The following is a 21,170-nucleotide window of genomic DNA, read 5'->3' as shown; positions in this document are numbered from 1 at the left end:
TGATCTGAAGAACCTAGTGCCGGTCCAGCCACAGACTTATATGCCCCCTTAATTGGTCCGTAACACAAATCCAGGGTTTTATTATGCCTTGTAGGACAGGTGAGGTATTGAAAGAAATTGTACAGTGATTTCTTAAGATTACAATAGTTAAAATCACATAAAAAATAAAATTAGGAGCTAGAAAGTTAGAATGACACCATCCAGAGTGCCTCGTGTGTGCAAGTAATTGTTTGTGAGAATGAATAAAGGGTAGAAAATCTCCATCTTGGAGAAAACCACATGAGAAACAAATCAGGGAAACAATCCGTTGACTCACAAGTTAAAAACAAGGTTAAAAGCAAAGTTTCAAAAAATAAATGAATTAAAAAAACAACAAAACTCCCCCCACAAAGTTAGAAAACACAATAAACGCCTGCTGCAGGTCACCACAAAAGCGGCGCCAACACTTACACCAACACCTCAGATATGTCTGAATTTCAGAGTATATCAGGTGGCAAAAGCTCAAGCAGGCAGTTGTTACCATACCATAACTTATTTATATAGCACTTTAAAAACAACACAGTGTCAGTTACCCATTGAGTCCATAGTCAGCAAATAAAAATTAGTTTTTAACCTGGATTTAAAGACCAGCACTGAAGTAGATTGCCTAATGTGAAGAGGACAAGCATTTCAAAGCTTCAGGGCCACAATAGAGAATCCTCCTCTAAGTTTTAGCCATGTTTTAGGGACTGAGAGGAACAGCTGCTCAGCTGACCAGGGTTAATAAGGAGGGACATAGGGCTTCAGCAGACTGAACAAATATACAGGTGCAAGACCATTTAAGGATTTAAAAAAAAACAGTAAAATAATTTTAAAATAGATCCTAAATTCAATTGGAAGCCAGTGTAAGGAGGCCAGAACTGGAGTAATATGCTCAAATTTTCTTTTACCAGTTAAAAAGCGTGCCGCAGCATTCTGCACCAGTTGCAGGTTTGACAAAGTGCCCTGGCCATCCCCTATTAAAAGGGAGTTGCAGTAATTCAAGCATGAGGTTATAAAAGCATGAATGACAATTTCCAAGTCATGCCTGGAAAGAAAAGGCTTAACCTTTGACAAACGTCTGAGGTGTCAGAATGAAGATTTCACCACCCCATTTACGACGTGGCCATCAAAACTAAGTGCAATGTCGAGTTTTACCCCAAGATTAGTAACCGAGCTCTTCAGGTGAGCAGTCAGAGGAGCAAAGTCAACGTCTGGTGTACCAGAGGAACGATTGGGACCGAATTAAATTACTTCTGTTTTACCTTAATTAAAATTTTAACAAATTAGAGTCATCTATGGCTCTAATTTGTTACAGTAAGTTGCTACAGTAAGTTGCTGTCACTTTTGGTTTTATTATTATGAAATTATTATTATAAGTGCAGTATGTATGTCTAGCTTGAAGAGTGCTGTCAGACAACAACTGTTCTCTTCAAGGCCGCTAGGGACATTTTGTGAGTGTGTGTATGAAAAAGTGCATCCGTGTGTGAGTGCTCCTTGGTGGTATCTGGCACCAAAGCAGTCCCCTCCAGCTGCAATGGACACAGGCCAAATCCACACACACGCACACCCCATGCAGCACATTCATCTCACTACTGTTTTTAATGCACAATTCAGCTGTGTTATTCTCTCTGTCTTACCCATTTACATTCCTAAATGGAAATCTTGACCATTTATCTTGGATTTTTGTGTTGATATACAGGGAAAAAAATAATTTTGCATTGTAAAACATACCCTGATAAAAACGTCCACTGGGGTTTTTGACAGCAGCCTCAGAGACAGCCAGCCATACCACTGTGTCGGCACCCTGCTCTGGGGTCCGCAGGCTGTCCTTCATGGATTGATGAAAGTCTGGCATAGCATTGGCCACCGCTGGGAAACACACACGCAGGTAACAAAGAGCAAATCAACTTAAATACGCACGCAGATGGAATACATCTAATGTTTTTGTAAATTGTAGAAGCATTCGGATGTTACTTTATGCGAGTGCGTAGTACCTGGAGTGTCCACCCAGCCAGGATGCATGACGGAGAAGTGGATGTTAGTGTGAGTTTTTGCCAGCTGCTCTGTCATCACCACCTGCTGCCTCTGGAACACACATCATCAAGCATGTCTGAGCGCATCTAGCATGGTCCGTGTACCTCAATGATCGACTGTGAACGCTCGTCTTTGTCATGCGATGAACCACACCTTTAACACTGCAGGTGATACTTTTGGGTCAAATATCGAACTGCCAGTCAGGGCTGAACCCAGACGTTTGCTCACCCGGTAAGTTTTCAGTTTTGAATTCTGGAATGCAAGTTTATCTCTTCATAATATATACCCTCTCACCGTGACAAGCCTCGTCTCCTTAGCAGTGATCAACTCAGTTTGCTTTACCTTCCAACTCAAAGACTTTGCCATTAGATTCAGCAGCTCTTGATAACGCTTCACAATGGTGTCTTGCTCTCCTGCCACAGGAAAAGCTCTCTCTCACTGCTGTGTCCACTAGGTGAGTGAGAGGCTTCAGATTGTGACAGAAGGTGGATAAATATATAGATTTAACCAATACACATATAAACCTAGGAAGATGAGCAAACAGTGGAGGATCCTTGCTTAAAAAAGACACAATTAATCAAATAATAAACCGTGTTCAGCTAATTTTCTCTTCATCAGCTAATAATTTCAACTTAGGGTGTCTCTCGTTTGGACATAGCAGTAAGCTAAAAGTGAAATACATTTTTAAACCACTGATATAATGTGGATCCCAAATCTATTCCTAAATCATCACTTAATCATCTGTCAGCTATACCAAAGATAAATATGTTCAGCAGTATATAGATCAGCATACAATGACCAGAAGACTAGACTTCCAGTTCAGGTCTTACTTTGTGCTGGGCGTAGACCATGGTGCCGTCGTAGCGGCCTCTCTCAGACTGCAGGTTTCCTGTCCTGAGCTTCTGCACCAGCATTCCACCTGATGACACTGTGATCTGAACACAAAGGAATAAGGATCACTCTGTAGACCCCCCCGCCCCAATTATTCACACTTAACAAAGTTTCCTAAAACCCAATGTTACAGCTCTACATGCTTTGTTTAGTGAGCAAAAAAGTACTGAAACCAGATCACAAATACAGAAAGCTAAATAAACCACACTTACAACAATCGTATCTGTTCTCCTTAAAAAAAATCCCAAACCCTCTATTATCACTACAACTGCATTTAATCCTGCATTAAGTGTTGCCACCTAGTATTTTATTTGTCATTGTGTTATTGCAATGTTTACTTGTGCAAATCCATGTCCACCCATTAAATAGCCCTCATGCAGCAGCTTAGACTCATTACCTGATTGCAGGTAATGATTTCGTTCAAAAACCTACATTGTCCAGTTATTTTGGCCAGTGCCTCATATTTTACTGACTGTTTCTGAAAACAATATACAATAGTGTGCAAAACTCTTGAGACACTCCTCATTTCTTTTTGTTTTGCTTACAGGGACTTAAAAGTTTTTTTAAAATTTTAAAAGTGGTCTTGAGCATAAGTTCTTCAGGTTTCTGGGGTTTTTCTTTGGACATTGGCTACTTTTCCACAGATTTTCACTCTAGGCCTTGTAGATGAGCATTTTTAGAGGAGTGATTTTTTTGTTTGTTAAGCCGCTAAACAGTGACATATTAATCTTTCAAGCATAAAAATGCACATAACACAAGGGATGAACCAATGTTGTTGAATAGAATGATTTTAAACTGCATCTTTTGACACTTTCTTACTAGCAGCTTGTCAATAAAAAAAATTATTTGTTTGCATTTTTTAATTGAATCTACAAAAAAGCGTGTCCTTAAAGAATTGAGGAAGCTAGACAAGTAAAGGACAAAAGAAGTGACAGGCCTAAAAGATGTAAAGCAGTATACTGTATTAAGTAATGTCTTTAGGAAACAGGAGGACCTGAGGGATGCATCTGGGCCTTCAGTTCACTGAAGCCTCATCAGAAGTGGTCTCACTGACTGTCAAAAAGCCATTCTTAAAGAAGGGAAACTGAGGGAAAAGGCTGATGCTTCAGGGTGGGATCATCTTGACAGACAGCAAAGCAAAGAAGAGCTTTGAATGTCCTTTAAGAAACCTGGAGAACTATTGCTGAAAACTACTTAAAGAAATTAAAAGAGAGATTGCCAAAAAGCGTTCAGGGTGAGTCGAAGAACAAAGGCAGTCATATCAAATACTAACTTTTCAGCTTGTTAGAATTTTGCACAGTTGAGGTCTTATATACTTTATTTCCATGTATTCTGGCACAAGGTTCAATAAATCACCTACCTATGTCCCATTTTCCAAGCAAAATATAAAGAAAGGGGTGGTGACTCAAGACTTTTGCATAATATTGTAGGAGTGCATACTTTATGTGGACTGACAGTGAACATGGGTTGAATCATCAGACTCACCACTCTGGGGTCCGCACTCTTCTCCAGCAGTGGAATGAGACTCTTGGTGAGAATGTAAACCCCTGAAAAAGACCAAACATTGAAGTACAAATTAACTATCTTCCATTTTTCCCTTTCATCAGACTGGTCTTCATACCTCTTGTCTAATCTTTGACTCACCCAGGACATTAGTAGCAAAGCTTTTCTCAAGCCCCTCTGCATTCAGATCCCTCTGGCTCATGATGACACCCGCATTATTGATCTAAAACATATCAATATATGATCATTCAGTGGTTGCAGTTGCCAGGACAAAAACCCCCCCAAAGACTAACATGTTGCTCACCAGTACATTGAGAGACTTGTACTTCCTCTTAAAGCCCTCAGCAAACTCCCAGACCTTCTTGGTCTCAGACAGGTCGAGGATATGAACATAGACCTCCTGTAATGACACCAGACATTTAGCAGAATGAATATCAATGTCAAATCTGGTGTAAAACTGAAGGTTGTCTGTGGAAGTCTTTCTTGTTGATGAAAAGAGAGTCACACTGTACTTTATTTCCAGTCTCCTTGACAATATCAGCCCTTGCCTCCTCAGCTTTGTCCTTATTCCTGCACACCATGTGGATCGTTCCACCTGTGACAAAGATTAAATCATGGTACTAGCAACGGAAATAAGCAGTTGAATACAATGACAAGATAAAGAATGACCTTAAAAACAACCTTTTCCCGAAAAATTCAATGAATACTACAATCTTTAAACATGAAAGTCTTTTAAGGAGCATCAATGTGCTTTGTGGCCACTCTTTTGGACGGTTTGCTTCCTTAAAACCTGCACTTGAGAGATTACTTGATTGTGAATATACTTTGTTTTAGCTATTAGCTGCTCAAATACAACCCCACTTCCAGAAATTTAAGACAAAAAAATATTTCCTCATTTTGAATTAATGACAGCAACAGTCCCCTAAAAAAGTTAGGAGAGCACAGCAAAAGGCTGGAACAGTAAGTGGTACTAAAACGAAACAGCTGGAGGAACAGTTTGCAACTAATTAGGTTACTTGGCAACAGGTTGGTAACATGATTAGGTATAAAAAAGAGCATCTTAGAGACACAATTACTCTGAAGTAGAGTTCACCAATCTGGAAAAAACTGTCTGGAAATTGTGGAAAATTTGAGAATTATTTTCCTAAACCTAATCAATCTAATCATCTCCTGTAGATGATATCATCAAAAGATTCGATGAACTGGAGAGAGAGATCTCTGTGCACAAAAGCAGTGTTGGTCAAGTTACTTGAAAATAAATAATTTGCTACTAATTACTTCTCCAAGAAAGAAATCCCGTTACTTTACTGATTACTTATTTTCAAAAGTAATTAGTTACTTTATTACTTAGTGACTTTTTAAAAACATGATACACAACCTGAATACATAATAAAGGAATAGACCTTTCAGCCTAATTCTGTTTTTTCTGCAGAATCCATCATATAAAATTGAATCAAATGAAAAAGTCTCTTTTTAAAACTTGTTTTATTAGTTTTAATCTTTAACTTTATGCACATTGCATCAAGCAAAAATTAAATTATATGCAGCTGTCTTTGACTTAAAGAAATTCTTTAACATTTAAACCAATTTTCTGCATATTCCAGCATATAAAATAAAATATTTTTTGTGTTTACACTCACTCTTTCAAATAAATGCAAGTAAAATACAGCAAAAAATAAATGAAATCAAAGATTCAGCAGCACCAAGTCCCGTCGCCCTTAAGTCTTTTTTCACCTGTTTAGGAGGAATGGGGCGGGTGGAGGTTCGCCCGGTGCTGTCATGTCAGTGGGGGGATCCGGGGGTTTCTCTGTGAATTTCACATTCCCTTGGCAGTGTGCTAGGTGCTTGCTCAGATTAGAAGTTTAATTTTTCGCTGTAGAAAGAAGTTTTCTTCCCACGCAGAGTGTATACCAGACGCTAAAGTTTTTGTCACTTTTTACGGAATCAAATGTAAGTACTTCCAAGCTTTAAACACTGGATGGTCGTACTCTCTCCTGCACTCCATTGCTGATCTACACACATCATGGACGTTGCACGCTCGTACGTCATTGTCATGAGACACCCTCCCAAACAAAATCACGGTTTAGTAACGCAGCGTGCTTACGGGAAAGTAACAGTAACCTAATTACTTTTTTGGAATAGTAATCCCTTACTTTACTCATTACTTGAAAAAAAGTAATCGGATTCTCTGCGCAAAAGACAAGACAGAAAATTATTATTGGATGTCCGTAATCCTCAGGTCCCCGAGGACTGCATTAAAAACAGACTTGATTCTGTCGTGGATATCAGTGGATCAGGAAAACTTCCAGAAATCATTGTCTATGATCACAGCTCATTGTGCCATCCACACATCAAGGTTAAAGTTCTTATCCAGACAATGTCTTTTTCAGTGAAGGCCCTGCATATTTCAGCTTGACAATGTTAAACCGCATACTGTTACAACAGCATGGCTTTATAGTAGTAGAGTGGGGGGCTGAGCCGGCCTGCCTGCAGTCCAGACCTTTCCCCAGCTGAAACATTTGGAGCATCATGAAAAGAAAAAAACAATCACTACACTGTGACAATCAACTTTTATGTGGCGTGTTGCTGCCATCAAATTCAAGATCTTATTTATCTTAAAATGATGCATCAGTTTGAACAACTGATGTTTAAATGTTTAACATCTGTATTTATGAGATTTGCAAACCATTACATTTTATTTTTATTTACATTTTACATAGTACACCCAACTTTTGTGTGTTGTAAAACTACAAAAAAAAAAAACTTGAGTTTTTGAGTGTTTTTTAGTGTTGGAATTGGAGTTTTTAAAAAATGTGGAGTTGGGCCTTTTATGAATTGACAGATCCATATGGATATGCATGTTGCTTCTTTTTTCTCTTCTAAGTTTTTCTTTGGTCCACAAATTATCACTATTTGGGAAAATGCCATGACTAACAAACATTTGCACAGCTGCTCCTGTGACAACCTCTGTCACTCTTGACAACAATGCAAGAGTTTTAATTCAGCGATTTTACTATGCCTTGCTTTGATGTCTGCCATGTTTGAGCTGATTTGTAGACAAACAGGGTCATAGGAGTGGTACCTCTCTTGGCAATGGCCATGGCAGTGGCTTTTCCGATGCCACTGTTGGCTCCTGTTATCATAAAGGAACGTCCAGCCACAGACACCTCCAGGTCCTTCTCCGCAAACCGCTTAGATGCTGATAAGAAGGCATTCCTGTAAAACATCAACACTCACAGCATTTCATATATATACCAGCTGCCTGCTTAGTTGCTGCTGCCATCAGATTTAGCTCTGCCTCTGCGTTTGAGGGGTGAGTGTTTGAGATCATCCTGCTGACTGTAAATGTCCTCACAGCTTTACTGTACAGATACAATGAAGGAAAGCGTGTGCCTGGCATCGTCTCTGTCAAGGAGAGGTTTGAGATGAGAGTGATGGCGGTGACAACAGCAGTCATTTATGAGTATGCGTGTGTCTAAGCGTGTGTGCCACCAAGGACCTCAATTCCCCCCATTGTCTTAGATGGCATTGTTAAGAGGGGTCAAAGTGGGGCATAAAGGGGACAGGCAGAGAGAGAATTACTGAGGTTAAATGCCTGCTCTGTTCGATGGTGTCATGCAGAGAGCTATTAGTGCAGGGTCAGAGCGGGTTGCCGGGCAGCTCTCTGGGAGAATAAGATAACACAGAACAAAGGAGAGAAGGGAAACAATCACGAAAGCACCTCTTCAGAACACTTGGCTTGCTGTGTACTGATGAGGAAAGGCATCTCGGGGCTGCAATAGATCACATAAGACTGATAAAGCTCTTAGAGCCCTGTTATCATTCAAAAACCGAGTTATGGTCCTACAAACCTCTTGCTTAGTCACTATAAAGTGTACACTGATTCACAAATCTGTGATGTTCAGGGGTCTGTTGCTAAAACCTTCCATCTGTGATCATATACCACGACTCAGCCTCATTTTCACACTTTCAAACGTCAAACATCAAAACTCATCATTAAGATATTACTGTAACACAGTAATACTTTAGGTGTGCTGTAACACTTACAGTTAATTCACAGAAATTTACATTCACTTTAACATTAGGAAGCATTTATCAGCAGCCACCCCCATAATCTATTCATACTTTACACTGCTTTCAGTGGGCGTTTCTTACTGTCACTATGATTTAGAGCTATTCTAGTTTTGTATTTTCTTATTACTTTTTATTTTTATTTCGTTTTGACTTTTTCGGTAAATGGTATTTGTATAGCGCTTTAGTTAGTCCCTATGGACCCCAAAGCGCTTTACATTACATTCAGTCATCCACCCATTCACACACTGGTGATGGCAAGCTACATTGCAGCCACAGCTGCCCTGGGGCGCACTGACAGAGGCGAGGCTGCCGGACACTGGCGCCACCGGGCCCTCTGACCACCACCAGTAGTCAACGGGTGAAGTGTCTTCCCCAAGGACACAATGACCGAGACTGTCGGAGCCGGGGCTCGAACCGGCAACCTTCCGATTACCTTCAGGCAACAAGACGAACTGCCAACTCTTGAGCCACGACCACCATGATTTTAATTCAGTTTAGTTTCAGTTAGTTTCCAGAGTGTTTTTTTTTTTTGTTTCAGTTTACTTTGTATTGTTAGAAAATGCTTGGTTTTGATTATTTTTTTTTTATTAGTTTCAGTGTTAGTTTTAGTCTTTATGAATTTTTATTTTATTTACACCAAATGTCAGAGGCAAGGTTTAGTCAAATCAATTTAGATATTACAAACAGAACTTTTTGAAAACAGTTGACACAAAAGCTCTTGTAGACATCCAAAGCCTCAATAAAAACGTCCATCAAACTCTCATCAGGCAGTTTGTGATACCAGATTTTACTACATTAAACATGGGTTGGATTGGATGCTTTCAAAGGTCTGGTTTTCATTTTTATTTTAATTAACTAAAATTGTTTTATTCACATTTAAGCTGATTATAATAAGCTTGCTAAAAATAGTTTACCATCAGCTTTCAGTCATTCAGTTATAAGAAAAGTCTTTTGTTGAGTGCTGATCCGCCACACAAACACACACACACTACTGAGGATGCACAGCAGGACACAGTCACAGACTCTCTCCGGCTCCCACAGCGCACACACAACAGGACAAATGTCTTACCTGGTGAACTCAGTCACTCCCTTCAGGAACCAGGCGGAGTTGCGGTACAGAGACATGGTGCTGCTCCGGAAGCCTCTCGCTATGCGCGTCTCACTTCTCCAGCTTTTACCGTGGACCAAAACCACGTGTAGCTCGTGAATAAACATTAGCGGCCGCCCAGCGGCAGCACTAAGACATTACACCAGCGGACAGTAACGCTTTTTAATATCATACTAAAAACCTCCTCCCCCCAACCGGAAGACAGTAAGAGGCCTCGAGTAAAATACTCAACATAAAATATTAAAATGTCAAGTCAATGTTATTTACACAAAATCACAACAATAATTATTTCAAGGCACTTTATATTGTCGGTTGGAGTGAACCCCCTAACAGTCAGAGGACCCCCTGTGCGCAACCACTTGGCAATAGTGCTAAGAAAAACTACAAATAAAAAAACTAACTACAAGATTTTTAAGCCTAATCTTAAAAGTAGAGAGAATGTCTGTGTTACAAATCCAAATTGGGAGCTGTACCAAAACAGAGCGCTCACAAAGCTGAAGGCTCTGCTTCCCATTTTGCTTTTAAATGTCATGGCAACCGAGCCTGCAGTCTGACAGTGAAGTGATCTATTGGGGTGATACAAGACTATGAGGTCTTTAACATGACGATGCTTAAAGAAATTGTAAATATATACTAAAATATACAATAGAAATATACAATAAAAACCATAAAGAACCACAAACACATAGGTTACCAAGCAGTCATCATGAATTCCGCTAACTGATAGCTAGCCAACAACAACAAAAAGCTAGTTGTTTCAGTTTATAGTTAGGTTTAAGCTATCCGTGTATAAAGAGGAAAAAATGTCTGATAAGTTAATAATGCTGAGGAGAAAGAAAAAAAATGGTAACATTAGTTGATACTAAAGGAAAAAAAACATACAAAGATTATTAGACAAAAGGGTGGATGGTTAAAAACTGACAGCCTGCTACAGAAACAATTAATGTATAGCATTTAGCTATAAGTTAAATGCTGATTTAAAAGGAAAACTAAAAAGAAACAGAAGCCATAGTTTTAGCTTTTCTCTTATATTTTTGATTGAGTGATCCCAAACTTTGCTTGACACTGTTGCAGTATGTAACAGAGGCTGCAGCTTACATTTCCCACCAGGCTGAAGTGTACTGTATACCCCACCTATACCCCCTCCTCCACCCGCAGTCCTCTGCCCACTCACCTGTCTGAGTGCGCCTCCTCTGCAGCCAATCAGCAGCTGCAGAGTAGCAGGGCGCGGCTCTCGGCTGGAAGAAGGTGGGAGCGGCAGGGTAGATGAACAATGTCGCTGCACTTGAGAGCGCACACGATCCTACAGTAAGGCAAGGTACTGGGATTCTGCGATTACAGGGCTTTATTACAGGGCTACAGGGTTTCATTTGGGCGGCTTACAAAATGGTAAGTAACCTGTGCCCATAAATGGATGTACTGAGGTGGCTCTATCCGCTTATAGGCAATGAAATGTATCAAATTATTAGCTCAGTGTATCCACATTATTGTTTGTGTGTGTTGTTTGCTTCGTCTTTTGTTTTGTTTTTAGTTGTTTTTTTGTTTTTTTACCTGAGATCTCTGTCAGCAGATTGTAGGTTATTTAGATTTGTATATTGTAGCTGTATAATTAGTTAATAGCAAGAACTTCCTCGTTCAGAGGTCAGGCATGGCCCAAACGTTTTTAAGATGTGGAAATTACAGGAGAAAAAATTGTGTGAGCCCTCTCCTCCTCATATTAGGATAACTAGACTTTGGGTAAAGCCTAGATCCAGTCAGGCAGGTTTGAATGCAAATCTGTGGTGCTTTAGCTTCTTTGGTATTTACACAGCAAAGAAAATCATTTAAAAAGTGGGTTAAAAAGTGTCTGATTCAGCAAGTATTGTTCCACACATGGCTATTTTTACTCCACATGTTTTCATAGTCACCTTGTTGCAGGTAGAAGCAATGGTTTGTGCAGCTACACCCCAGGGCAAAGAGCTTTCATTAATTGCTGTTGCACAACACAACCACTATATTTACTGTGTTATTGCACTCAAAGGTGATTTAGAGGTGTTATGTCTCCCTAGTGATCTTTACACATTTCTAGTTGGGAAATGTAATTGCGGTTTGGCACAGCCACATGCAGAGGCAGGTATTACTGTTCACTGCTTCACTATATGTTTGTGTTTCCCTGAAAAGCTACACATTAACCACTTTTTAGCTACAAGCTATGTGTTTGCAGGGCTAAAAATGACTAAACCAAAGTCACTGTTTTCTGCTCTTCCATCCGCTTTACCTTCAGATGCGCTTTCTGTTGCTGTTCAGTCGACAGGGGAAGCTGCGACTGCAGAAATGGTTCACGCCATTAACAGACCGGGAGAAAAAGAAGGTGATCCGGGACATGATGATGCTAGTGTTGGCTCGTCCGCCACGTTCCTGCAACTTTCTCCAATGGAGGGACCTCAAGATAGTTTACAAGAGGTGGCGGCACAACACACAGCTCTTTATTGCTTAATGGTTAACTTGCATGTTGCCTTTGCTCATACTTCAAAATTGCACACAGAGCGCACACACTTGTTATCAGCAGATAATGTCAAGATCTAGATAAACACACAGATCACAGATCACCTAGATTACAGGTGGGGAACACAGTCCAATAAGGAAAGATTTTTTCTATATGAAGCCTTTAATGCCACATTTGTATTGATACTGTTAAAATCTACTTTGCTTGGTAAATGTTGAGAAATTCACAATAGATCCAGTAGTTATGGAAAAGAACGGACAAGAGCTGTTAAAACATCTACACATGCTGTATTTATTTGGAGGTTCTTCACCTTTCTTTTGTTTGGTATGATTTCTATGCTGGAAACATGCAACCAGTCACACTGATGTTGAAAGCACACCCTCTTTTTTTCAGGTTGTTCTTAAATTACAACCTGAGGTAACTAATGACACATGTCACATTGCACGTCATTATTTATTTAACAAACACTAAGGCAAAATGCAGATTCTCTCTCTCTGTCACCTGTAGCAGCAATAATTTGAAATAATGGCTTTCTGTGTGACTTTATTAGTCTCACACATTGTTGAGGAGGATTTTGGCCCAATTACCTGCTCTACCCCCTGAGCTACAACCACCCACTGCTTATCTGAATTAAATAAGCGTATCTAAACTACCACAGGGTAAAAGGCGGGATACACCTTGGACGGGTCACTAATGTGTGCTAAACCCTACCCCTGTGCATTAGAGCCAGATATCGCCACTCCAGTCTCGTCTGTCAAAAGGACATTGTTCCACAAGTCGTGTGGTTTGTCCAGGCACAACTTTGCAAACCTCAGTTGTGCTGCCATGTTCTTTTTAGAGAGAAGAGGCTTTCTCCTAAAAAACCTTCTAAATAAAACATACTTGTTCTTTCTAGTATCTTTCTAATTCCATTGACCTGAACTTTGATATTTAAAGTTAAATACCTGTAGAGTTTGAGATGTAGCTCTTGGGTTTTTTGCAGTTTCTGGCCTATCAAGACAGATGAATGGTTTGCAACTTTTGTGGTTTTTGTGCCACACTTCGATAATTTACTCCTTATGGAGAGTGTACTTTCTTTACTTAGAAAGGATGCTGTGATCATCGGCCGCAGTTCTGTTTCTGTGCTTACCTATGCACTTTTTTCTTCTCAAGTGTGCCAAGTTGCTCATTTCAACACTTAAAATGCTTCTGCTGTCTCTCTGATGGACTTGTTTGTTTTTGCTGTCCAGTGATGACATGTTTCACTTGCATCTTGAGAAATTATTTGACTGCATGTCATGGCTTTGCAGCCAAAGTTCCCAAATGCAAATTTATCTTGGAATCAACTCTTTTACCTTATTCACTGATGAAGAAACAACAAGGAAATAAACTAACACATGTCCATGAGACATTTTATCAGTCAGTTGTCCAGTTAACTTTAATTTCCTGATTTCATATTATACCCACATAGCAAGCAAATCTGGCCCGGATCTGGTATCAAGCCAGCACTGCTGGCTGACTTCTGGCATGATAAGACGTATGTCATCCAGATATGGGCCAGGCCTGGCAATGATGCCACTGTCTATGTGATGGTATGCCATATCTGGCTTGATTGTGGTTTGGTTTATGTGGCCCAGGCTCATAGAAAACAGGTCTGGCTTGGATCTGGCATCAAGCTGGCACTTCTGACTGACCGGTGTCATGGCAGAGTGTATGTCAACCAGATATGGGCCAGGTCTGGCAATGATGCCACTGTTTATACGATGGCATGCTATATCTGGCTCGATTGTGGTTTGGTTTATGTGGCCCAGGCTCATAGAAAACAGGTCTAGCCCGGATCTGGCATCAAGCTGGCACTTCTGACTGACCGGTGTCTTGGCAGAGTGTATGTCAACCAGATGTGGGCCAGGTCTGGCAATGATGGCACTATTTATGGTCCTATTTTCCTATTTTAATTAGAAGACCCAAATGCCATGTTGCAATACTATACTGCTATGGTAGCCAACGTTTCAAATGCAGGTTTGAAAGGTTTGAGCGTGTACACTTTATCCAAAACCTAGTGACGGTTTACTCATTGTTGCCAGTGGGTGGCTGTAGCTCAGGAGGTAGAGCAGGTCACCTACTGATCAGAAGTTTAGTGGTTCGATCCCTGGCTCCTACATGTCAAGTGTATGAATGTAGTTAGGGAGCACTCAGTTAAGAGAAAGTGTGTGATTGGGTGAATGTGGCATGTTGTATAGAGCACTTTGAGTAATCCGGGAGACTAGAAAAGTGCTATATAAGAATCAGTCCATTCACTGTCTGAACAGAGTTTTGTCATGTTACTTTTGCACTGTTTTGCATGTTCTGGCACATGTTGATATTACATGGCTTGATTAAGATACACATTAGGCTGACATCTGGGGCCAGAGCTGAAACTGTTCTGGGCCAGCACAGGACCACCAGTGTGTCTACAACTGGCCCGTGGCTGCACACCACTTACACATGGCCCACATACCACAAAGAATGACGGCCCTCTGGTGGCCCAGACCTGGTTTGCCAGAGGTAATCCACACATGGGCCAGCACAGGACCACTAGTGTGTATGCAACTGGCCTTGTGCTGGACCATGTGTGGGCCACCAGAGGGCCGTCATTCTTTGCGGTATGTGGGCCATGTGTAAGCACATTGTGTGGGCCAGATCCGGGCCATACCAATTGCTATGTGGGTACAGTTGTTGTACAAGAGCTAATCACCTATGGCCTCTTGTAGAGGCAACATGTATATATTGCACAATATTGCATTGCATTCTTGTTTTATGACAACATTGTAAAAATTATCACAATAAGCTTTTCGCTTCCTCCACTGCAGGTATGCCAGCCTGTACTTCTGTGCTGGTCTGGAGGACAAGGATAATGAGCTGCTTGCCCTTGAGGTGCTGCACAGATATGTTGAGTTGCTGGATAAATACTTTGGAAACGTAAGTAGAGTTGGATGCCATGGCCTACAACAATCCAGAGATTGTTAAGAGGCTCCTTTTTTAAACATCATCCATAGATACAGATATGTTGAATGGAAGTTGAGTGCACTTTATGTAGCTCTATCAACTTCAGTTCAGACCCCTTGATTAGGTTAAAGGAGCTTAGTCTAAAAATCAAGTACACAGAGTCACTGTGGGTGCCTTTTTAGGTGAGTGCAATGTGCTTTATTTCATGGTGAGAACAGTAAAATCCCTTTGCTCAAGCATGTCAGACTCCCTCTGGTGTCTGTAGTCTGTCGCTGCTTCAATACACTTTGAAGCACTCCTGATTTGACTAGACTTAGAAATCAGCTGCACCTTCTTATTTACAAAAACCAGCCAATGAGAACGAGTGGTTTGCTTTCTCCATGCAAAACACTGGGAGGTTAATTTGTTTGGGAAACAAACTGGCTTGACAACAATATATAAAAGTCTGTATATATGTATTTATATTTCTTTATAGTTCTTTCTTTCATGTACTTGCAAATTCCTTCTAATATTTAATGAAATTTAATTGATGCTTTCATCCACTTAAGAACACTTAAAATAACTAAATAAGTATCATTTTTTAAAAATAAACTGATAGTTAATTGAACTTGAGTTTGTAGTTTGAGAGACATATGTTTACTTATCAGTAAAGAGTTGGTTTGTAAAACATGTATCAGCATGATCCAAATGGTTAAAGTCACAACCGATGTTTATAACAGATTTTTTCAGGAGTGCATACAGATGAGAGAAAAATTATTACCCATCTATGAAATTTCAAGTTTTTATCAAATTGTTTTTGTAATATGTAAAATGTACATTCTATATTCCATAATAGTTATTGTGTACAACAGTACGTAATTCACAGAATTATTTATTTTTTGTTACACACCATAATGATTTAAGCTAATTGCGAATGATTCATTAACATTATTATTGTTTGACTTACTATTCAGTGAAGTGTTACCAGATGTATTCATTTCTCTGGTCTGATGCATGCTGTGTCGTTCTTTTTCAGGTGTGTGAGCTGGACATCATTTTCAACTTTGAGAAGGCTTACTTCATCCTGGACGAGTTCCTCATGGGAGGAGAGATCTTAGAAACCTCCAAACTGGCCGTGGGTGTGTCTTTGGAGGAGGCCGACACACTCCAAGAGGTATATTAAGCTTTTCTCAAACCTTCAGCTAGTGCAAGTTTTGCCCTGACTCTTTGAAAATTCATTCTTGTGGCTCTTATGTCACCACAGACGCTGGAAGAATACATGAGCAAACCTGCCTACTGAGCCAAGAGAGGACGGTGGATGGTTCACATTTGAAAGCATGAAGCGAGATGTTTATCGCTTGGCAATAATGACTCTTTCAGCGTAGTGCTGTGGCCATACAGAAACCACAAACCTGGTGATATTTCGACTCAGGTGTGAAGAATAGTAATTATGTTTGCATCTTTAAGTGCCTTTGAAGCCTCATATTTATTCATCTCAGGGTTTCGTGACAGGAGAAGTGACTGAAATGAGCCAATATCACCTTTTTCACTTAGTATTAGTTGTTTTGTGACTTTGTTATATGTTAAGACCGATGCTTTGTGTGGTGGTGAGCAAATGAAGAAACACTAGACAGTAAGGAAAAAAATAAAGTCAATGCTTTATTTACCTCAGTTATGTCACATATGACCACATTTAAGAAAGAATTACCAAAAAAACACAAGTGAATCTAAAGGATCCAACACTGGTTTTGATTGTGTGTGCGTTGAAATGTAAGGCTGGTGAGACACGTGTACTCATTAAGTGTTGTTTGAGCAACCAAGTCATCTGGAAAAAAACAAAAAGAAAAACATCAAGAGAATGACTGAACACTTATATTTCTGCTAATAAACAGGAAAGTTTGTAAACCTACAGAATAACTAAAGTTGACTGCATGTTTTATTCTTCAAAATACTTTACTTTTCTTCCTTCCACCAAAGCAATAGAGAATTATGTATATATATCTACAGCCTGATTTATATTCCCGGGGCAGTTTTGGCATCGCTTTCCTCAGTTTCTGGGTTCAGATAGCTCAGCAGTTTCATCATTGCCTCATTCTCTAAGCCTTGCATTTGAGCGTCACTGCCCCTCTCGTCACCCTCAGACAGTTCCTTTTCCTTTGGGCTATTATCTGAATCCATTTGATCAAAATATTCCTCCATGGCCTTTTCAAAAGAGCCCGTTGCGCTCTGACCAGCTTCCTCCCGCTTTTGACTCGCCTTGTTGTTCCTATACGCAGGTTTGGGATACTGTGCCAGCATCTGAGCAGCTAGATATGCTGCCAGTTCATCCTCATCCAAGGTGTCATCGTAGTCATCTTTGAAAGTGCTGGGAAGGCGCCTTTGCGTGGGAGTGGATTCCCCAAACACTCCCACAGGCTGACTGTGAAGTCGTGACAGTGAGATTCTGTGCTGCTTCTGCTTCCTGATGGGATCCTCCGCAGCTCCCAGCCCCAGGATTTTGAGGATCTCTTCCGTCCTTAGCTCCTCTGGGGTCTTTTGCGGATAAGGCAGGCGTCTGTTGTAGAATTTCGCCTGAGGAATGGTGTTTATCTTCTTTGAGGATATCTGAGAGAGCGTAGTTTCTCCTCTGGCTAAACCATTGTTCTTTTGCGACTTGTCCTGATTCGTCAAGTCTCCCGTTTTCAGCATGTCCAACAGGTCTTCGGGTGGGATCTGGTATTTTTGGGAGATCTGAATGAGTTGGTAGATGACCCGTGGATCTATGTTATCTCTGTACTGACTCTGAGCCACCCTCCTCTCCGCCCTCTCTCTTTCCTCTTCCTCCTCTAGCTCTCTTTTCTGCTCTTCCTCTTCCGTTTTCTCCAGCACCTTCAGGAGGTAGTAGTCCACCAGATTTCCCGCATCATCCAGATCTTTTGACCTTTTAACGGGGTAGCCTTCACCATCATCGTCGTCCTCCTCCTCTTGTTCATCCGCATCAGCCCCTTCGTCATTGTCATCGATGTAATCGAGCCCTCTGTCAGCCTCATATTTGTTCCGCCTCTCCTCCTGCTCGTCTTCCTCTTCCCGTCCTTCTAGTGGACCCCAGTCTGTCAGATCCCCTCCTATATCGTCATATGCTGCATTCCTCACATTAAACAGATCTTCATCTTCATCTCCATCATCCTTCTCCATGTTGTCCTCCTCATCTAGGCGCTTATGTGTGGTCTTTGGGCTGGTCAGCTTGTCAAGTTCATCAAAAACAGACTGCAGCGTGGCTAGGTTCTGAGGTGTGTACTTCTCCTCCACATTCTCATTGGTACGTTTGTATGGGCTGTCATGCTCCAGCCCCTCCTCATCTTCTTCCTCATCCCCCTCACCTTCCTCCTCGTCCTCAAACATCAAGGGCAGCTTCTTGTGAGGCGTGATGCCCTGTTGTTTCTGCTGCATGTACACTCTGTGCTTCATGTCTGTCCTCTCTGCGCTGGGGTGAAGCAGAGCAGGCTTGGAGGCCTCCGTCTGCTGGAGCGTGCTGAGCACAGCCTGCAGGAGCTCTTCACTCTTATCCTCCCTTCCTTCCCCCTCCTCCTCCTCCTCCTCCTCATCTTTGCTCTGTGTAGGGTTGGAAGCAAGCCTCAGCATGGCACGCAGCTTTTCAGCATCATCCATGTGGCCAGCATCGGCACCTGGAGTGAGAGGAGAGTCCACATTGGTTCTTTGACGGAGGCTCTCAATGTACTCCAAGGCTTTCAGCATATCTGCGTTAGGGACCTGGTGGACATTCCTACTCTCTGATTCACTTCCACGAAGTCTATGCGCCCTCAGCGAAGCCCCATGAACGCTGGAGGAACTGAGGAAGAGAAGGATCAAGAGGAGGTTGGCAAAACAGACGAGGAAAGGTTTGCCTGTGGCAGAGGTCTCAGGGAATGACGGCATGGTGACGCCTGTAGAGGAAAGACAAAAGAAGCACATGTCAGCTCTGACCTTTACACGTTACGCTAACAGGTTCTCAGTGGTTACCGCTCTGGCATTTCTAAAATGCCTTCTGCTGTCATTGTCAATTTAAATGTCTGCTTTGATGATAACAGCGCAAACCACAATGACATCTTTGGAGACATTGAGTCCGTTTGTGTGTCTGTGACAGGCATGACTGGTGCTCTGATGGCAACCAGGTCAAACACCTTGGAATAAATGTGAAATGTCAGGGAAGAAACAATTAAATTACTGTTAGCCTTTTACATCCGCTCTGCTCTGCTGTAGTTAGAATCGGGGAGGGCGTGGGAGCAGTGGTGGGGCTCCCACTAAATATGATTGCTCTCCTAAATGTCATCTACCCCCACCCTTAGTAGGCTACATTTACTCAAGTACTTACAGATTTAAAGATTTCGGCCTCATTCATTCCTATTTCAGACTGTATTCTACTGAATTTGGGAAACAAATACTGCACTTCATACTCCATACCATTTTTTAAATTAACAAAAAATCCTGAAGACAGACAGAAGATTGAATAGTTTCTTTTATTTTATTAACCTGACATATTTTAAGTGTATGTTTATATATTTTTTACTAAGTAAAAATACGTAGTAGCCGTGACTCTGAGCGTAAATCGCTGTGCAGGTCAGACACGGTTTGTTTTCCCCTTGCTGATATTTGGAGATCACACTGGAATGTGCCGCCTGTTCGCCAGCAGCGGGAACAGCAGCGCCTTCCAGCTCCCGTCTAAAATCTCATTAGACGTCGAATTGCTGCTCTCCGTGAGTCACGGCCCTTGTTGTCAAGGTAACCCGGTAGGGCTGATGTTCCCATGGAATCTCTCCTTTAGCCCGAAAACCTCTGAACACCAATTATTTGCGTTTTTGGACCTTTTTATTTTTCAAACTTTTAAGTCCGCACAGGAATGTCAGCGTTCATTAAATCATACTTACTAATAAATACAATAAAACAGAATAATTTTTATTTCTTTCAGAAATAATAAGGACATAGAGAATAATAGAGAATAATAAGAACAGGAGAAAAGAGCAGAAGTGCTACGGCATCACAAGCACCATGTTTACGTCTCCTTCGGTTCTTCAAACCTAGATTTAACTTGCCCGAACTTCAGCAAATATTATGGTTAGACTAATGTTTACATATGCTGCACTAAAAGTTACTCTTACAAGCTACAGAGGGTCCGAAAATAACCTGGAGCGGCGCGAGAACAAAGGCACACTGCGACCAACACAACCTCAGCTCCTCAACATCTGTAGCGGCGCATCAGGTTGGCAAACAAACAGTTCATGTCAAAAAAGCGAAGCTCTTTTTAAATGACTGAAAAGCCCGCTCTCTGTTCGCGGCACGAGACAGAGCGTTAAAGAGAAAGGCGCGTGCGTTAGACGGCATGATCACAAACAACAGATAGCTCACCTCTGGAGTTCAGTTTCTGCCGAGGGTCGGGAGTGAGCTGAGCATCTCTCTGCCTCGCGGTGTGAGTCTGGATTTCAGGACCGCGGAGAGCTCCTCGCGCTATTAGAGGAACCACCTGACTCGTGCGTCAGAGAGCGAGGAGATACGCAACACACCCACGCGCACGAGCTTACTTACATTAAAAAAACGCGCAGGACGCGCACGCGGGTATTTCATTTGAGGCAGCCAAACAAAAGTGCTTCTGTCTTTGAATACGGACTGAAATTAGTTCGTGCAGCCATCATCACAGCTTATAATAGAGATGCATAAAGCCTCGTGTTTATAGGGCTGCCCAGGGACTCACAGAGCGCGACTCAGGCGGTGTTTGAAAATCAGTTTCCTCTGAGAAACCTTGCTGTTGTTGTTGTTCAGATGTGGTGGAGGAGGAAGACCAAGCTGTTTACACTAACTCACCTTCTGAGGGTCCATTCTCCGTTAAAATCCTAAATGAAAGGGACTGAATAAAATCAGAATTTATGAGCTACCGTGTGCGTGCGCTGATTATATAGTGCGCTTATAGTGTGTTTACCAGCAGAAAGTGTTGAATGGCTGCTGTCATTGTGTCTCTGCTGCAGCACAGAGGGACGGAGACAGTTAAAAGTCCACCGATGACTCACATACGGACTCCGCCAAAGCCAGAGACGGGCGGGGTGACAGAGGGACTGCGGAGGTGTGTGTGTGTGTGTGTGT

General features: G+C 41.5%; 3 protein-coding genes across 7 annotated transcripts in view; 1 reads left to right on the top strand and 2 right to left on the bottom strand.

Annotated features, from left to right (window-relative positions):
- dhrs12la (dehydrogenase/reductase 12-like a) overlaps positions 1-10,867 on the bottom strand; it is a 23,270-nt gene extending 12,403 nt beyond the window's left edge. The window contains exons 1-10 of one of the 4 annotated variants that reach the window (XM_039622506.1): positions 10,806-10,867; positions 9,593-10,455; positions 7,532-7,665; positions 4,962-5,044; positions 4,754-4,849; positions 4,591-4,672; positions 4,432-4,493; positions 2,886-2,990; positions 2,016-2,106; positions 1,753-1,890 (exon numbers count right to left, since the gene is read on the bottom strand). In XM_039622506.1, the coding sequence (XP_039478440.1) occupies positions 1,753-1,890; positions 2,016-2,106; positions 2,886-2,990; positions 4,432-4,493; positions 4,591-4,672; positions 4,754-4,849; positions 4,962-5,044; positions 7,532-7,665; positions 9,593-9,738 (937 nt within the window). In that variant the 5' untranslated portion in view covers positions 9,739-10,455; positions 10,806-10,867. Of the gene's footprint in view, positions 1-1,752; positions 1,891-2,015; positions 2,107-2,885; positions 2,991-4,431; positions 4,494-4,590; positions 4,673-4,753; positions 4,850-4,961; positions 5,045-7,531; positions 7,666-9,592; positions 10,782-10,805 lie in introns of those variants that run through there. The other 3 variants (XM_031749853.2, XM_039622507.1, XM_039622505.1) reach the window with 3 other exon arrangements.
- Positions 10,820-16,970, top strand: ap1s3a (adaptor related protein complex 1 subunit sigma 3a). Its single transcript, XM_031749831.2, has 5 exons — positions 10,820-11,020; positions 11,895-12,073; positions 14,945-15,053; positions 16,096-16,233; positions 16,324-16,970. Exons 1-5 carry the CDS (start codon positions 10,898-10,900, stop codon positions 16,357-16,359), a joined length of 585 nt encoding a protein of 194 aa, XP_031605691.2. The 5' UTR covers positions 10,820-10,897; the 3' UTR covers positions 16,360-16,970.
- scg2a (secretogranin II a) lies at positions 16,706-21,170 on the bottom strand. 2 transcript variants are annotated; one of them, XM_031749828.2, is made up of 2 exons: positions 20,442-21,170; positions 16,706-18,982 (listed from the first exon to the last, which is right to left on the bottom strand). In XM_031749828.2, exon 2 carries the CDS (start codon positions 18,972-18,974, stop codon positions 17,073-17,075), a length of 1,902 nt encoding a protein of 633 aa, XP_031605688.1. In that variant the 5' UTR covers positions 18,975-18,982; positions 20,442-21,170; the 3' UTR covers positions 16,706-17,072. The 2 variants fall into 2 exon arrangements, with proteins under 2 accessions (XP_031605688.1, XP_039478438.1); XM_039622504.1 differs by lacking the exon at positions 20,442-21,170 and adding an exon at positions 20,195-20,380.

Source organism: Oreochromis aureus, linkage group 14 (assembly GCF_013358895.1).
Source record: "Oreochromis aureus strain Israel breed Guangdong linkage group 14, ZZ_aureus, whole genome shotgun sequence".
Lineage (NCBI taxonomy): Eukaryota > Metazoa > Chordata > Actinopteri > Cichliformes > Cichlidae > Oreochromis > Oreochromis aureus.
Note: the sequence above shows the minus strand (reverse complement) of the source record. Positions and strands in the feature narration are given on the sequence as shown.

What these genes read in the sequence shown, in the direction of transcription:
- ap1s3a (XM_031749831.2), top strand. Translation starts at nt 10,898, where the DNA reads ATGAACAATGTCGCTGCACTTGAGAGCGCACACGATCCTACAGTAAGG. An exon ending in CTCAAGATAGTTTACAAGAG is followed by an intron (nt 12,074 to 14,944) that starts GTGGCGGCACAA and finishes CCTCCACTGCAG; the next exon opens with GTATGCCAGCCTGTACTTCT. An exon ending in TGGATAAATACTTTGGAAAC is followed by an intron (nt 15,054 to 16,095) that starts GTAAGTAGAGTT and finishes GTTCTTTTTCAG; the next exon opens with GTGTGTGAGCTGGACATCAT.
- scg2a (XM_031749828.2), bottom strand. Translation starts at nt 18,974, where the DNA reads ATGCCGTCATTCCCTGAGACCTCTGCCACAGGCAAACCTTTCCTCGTC.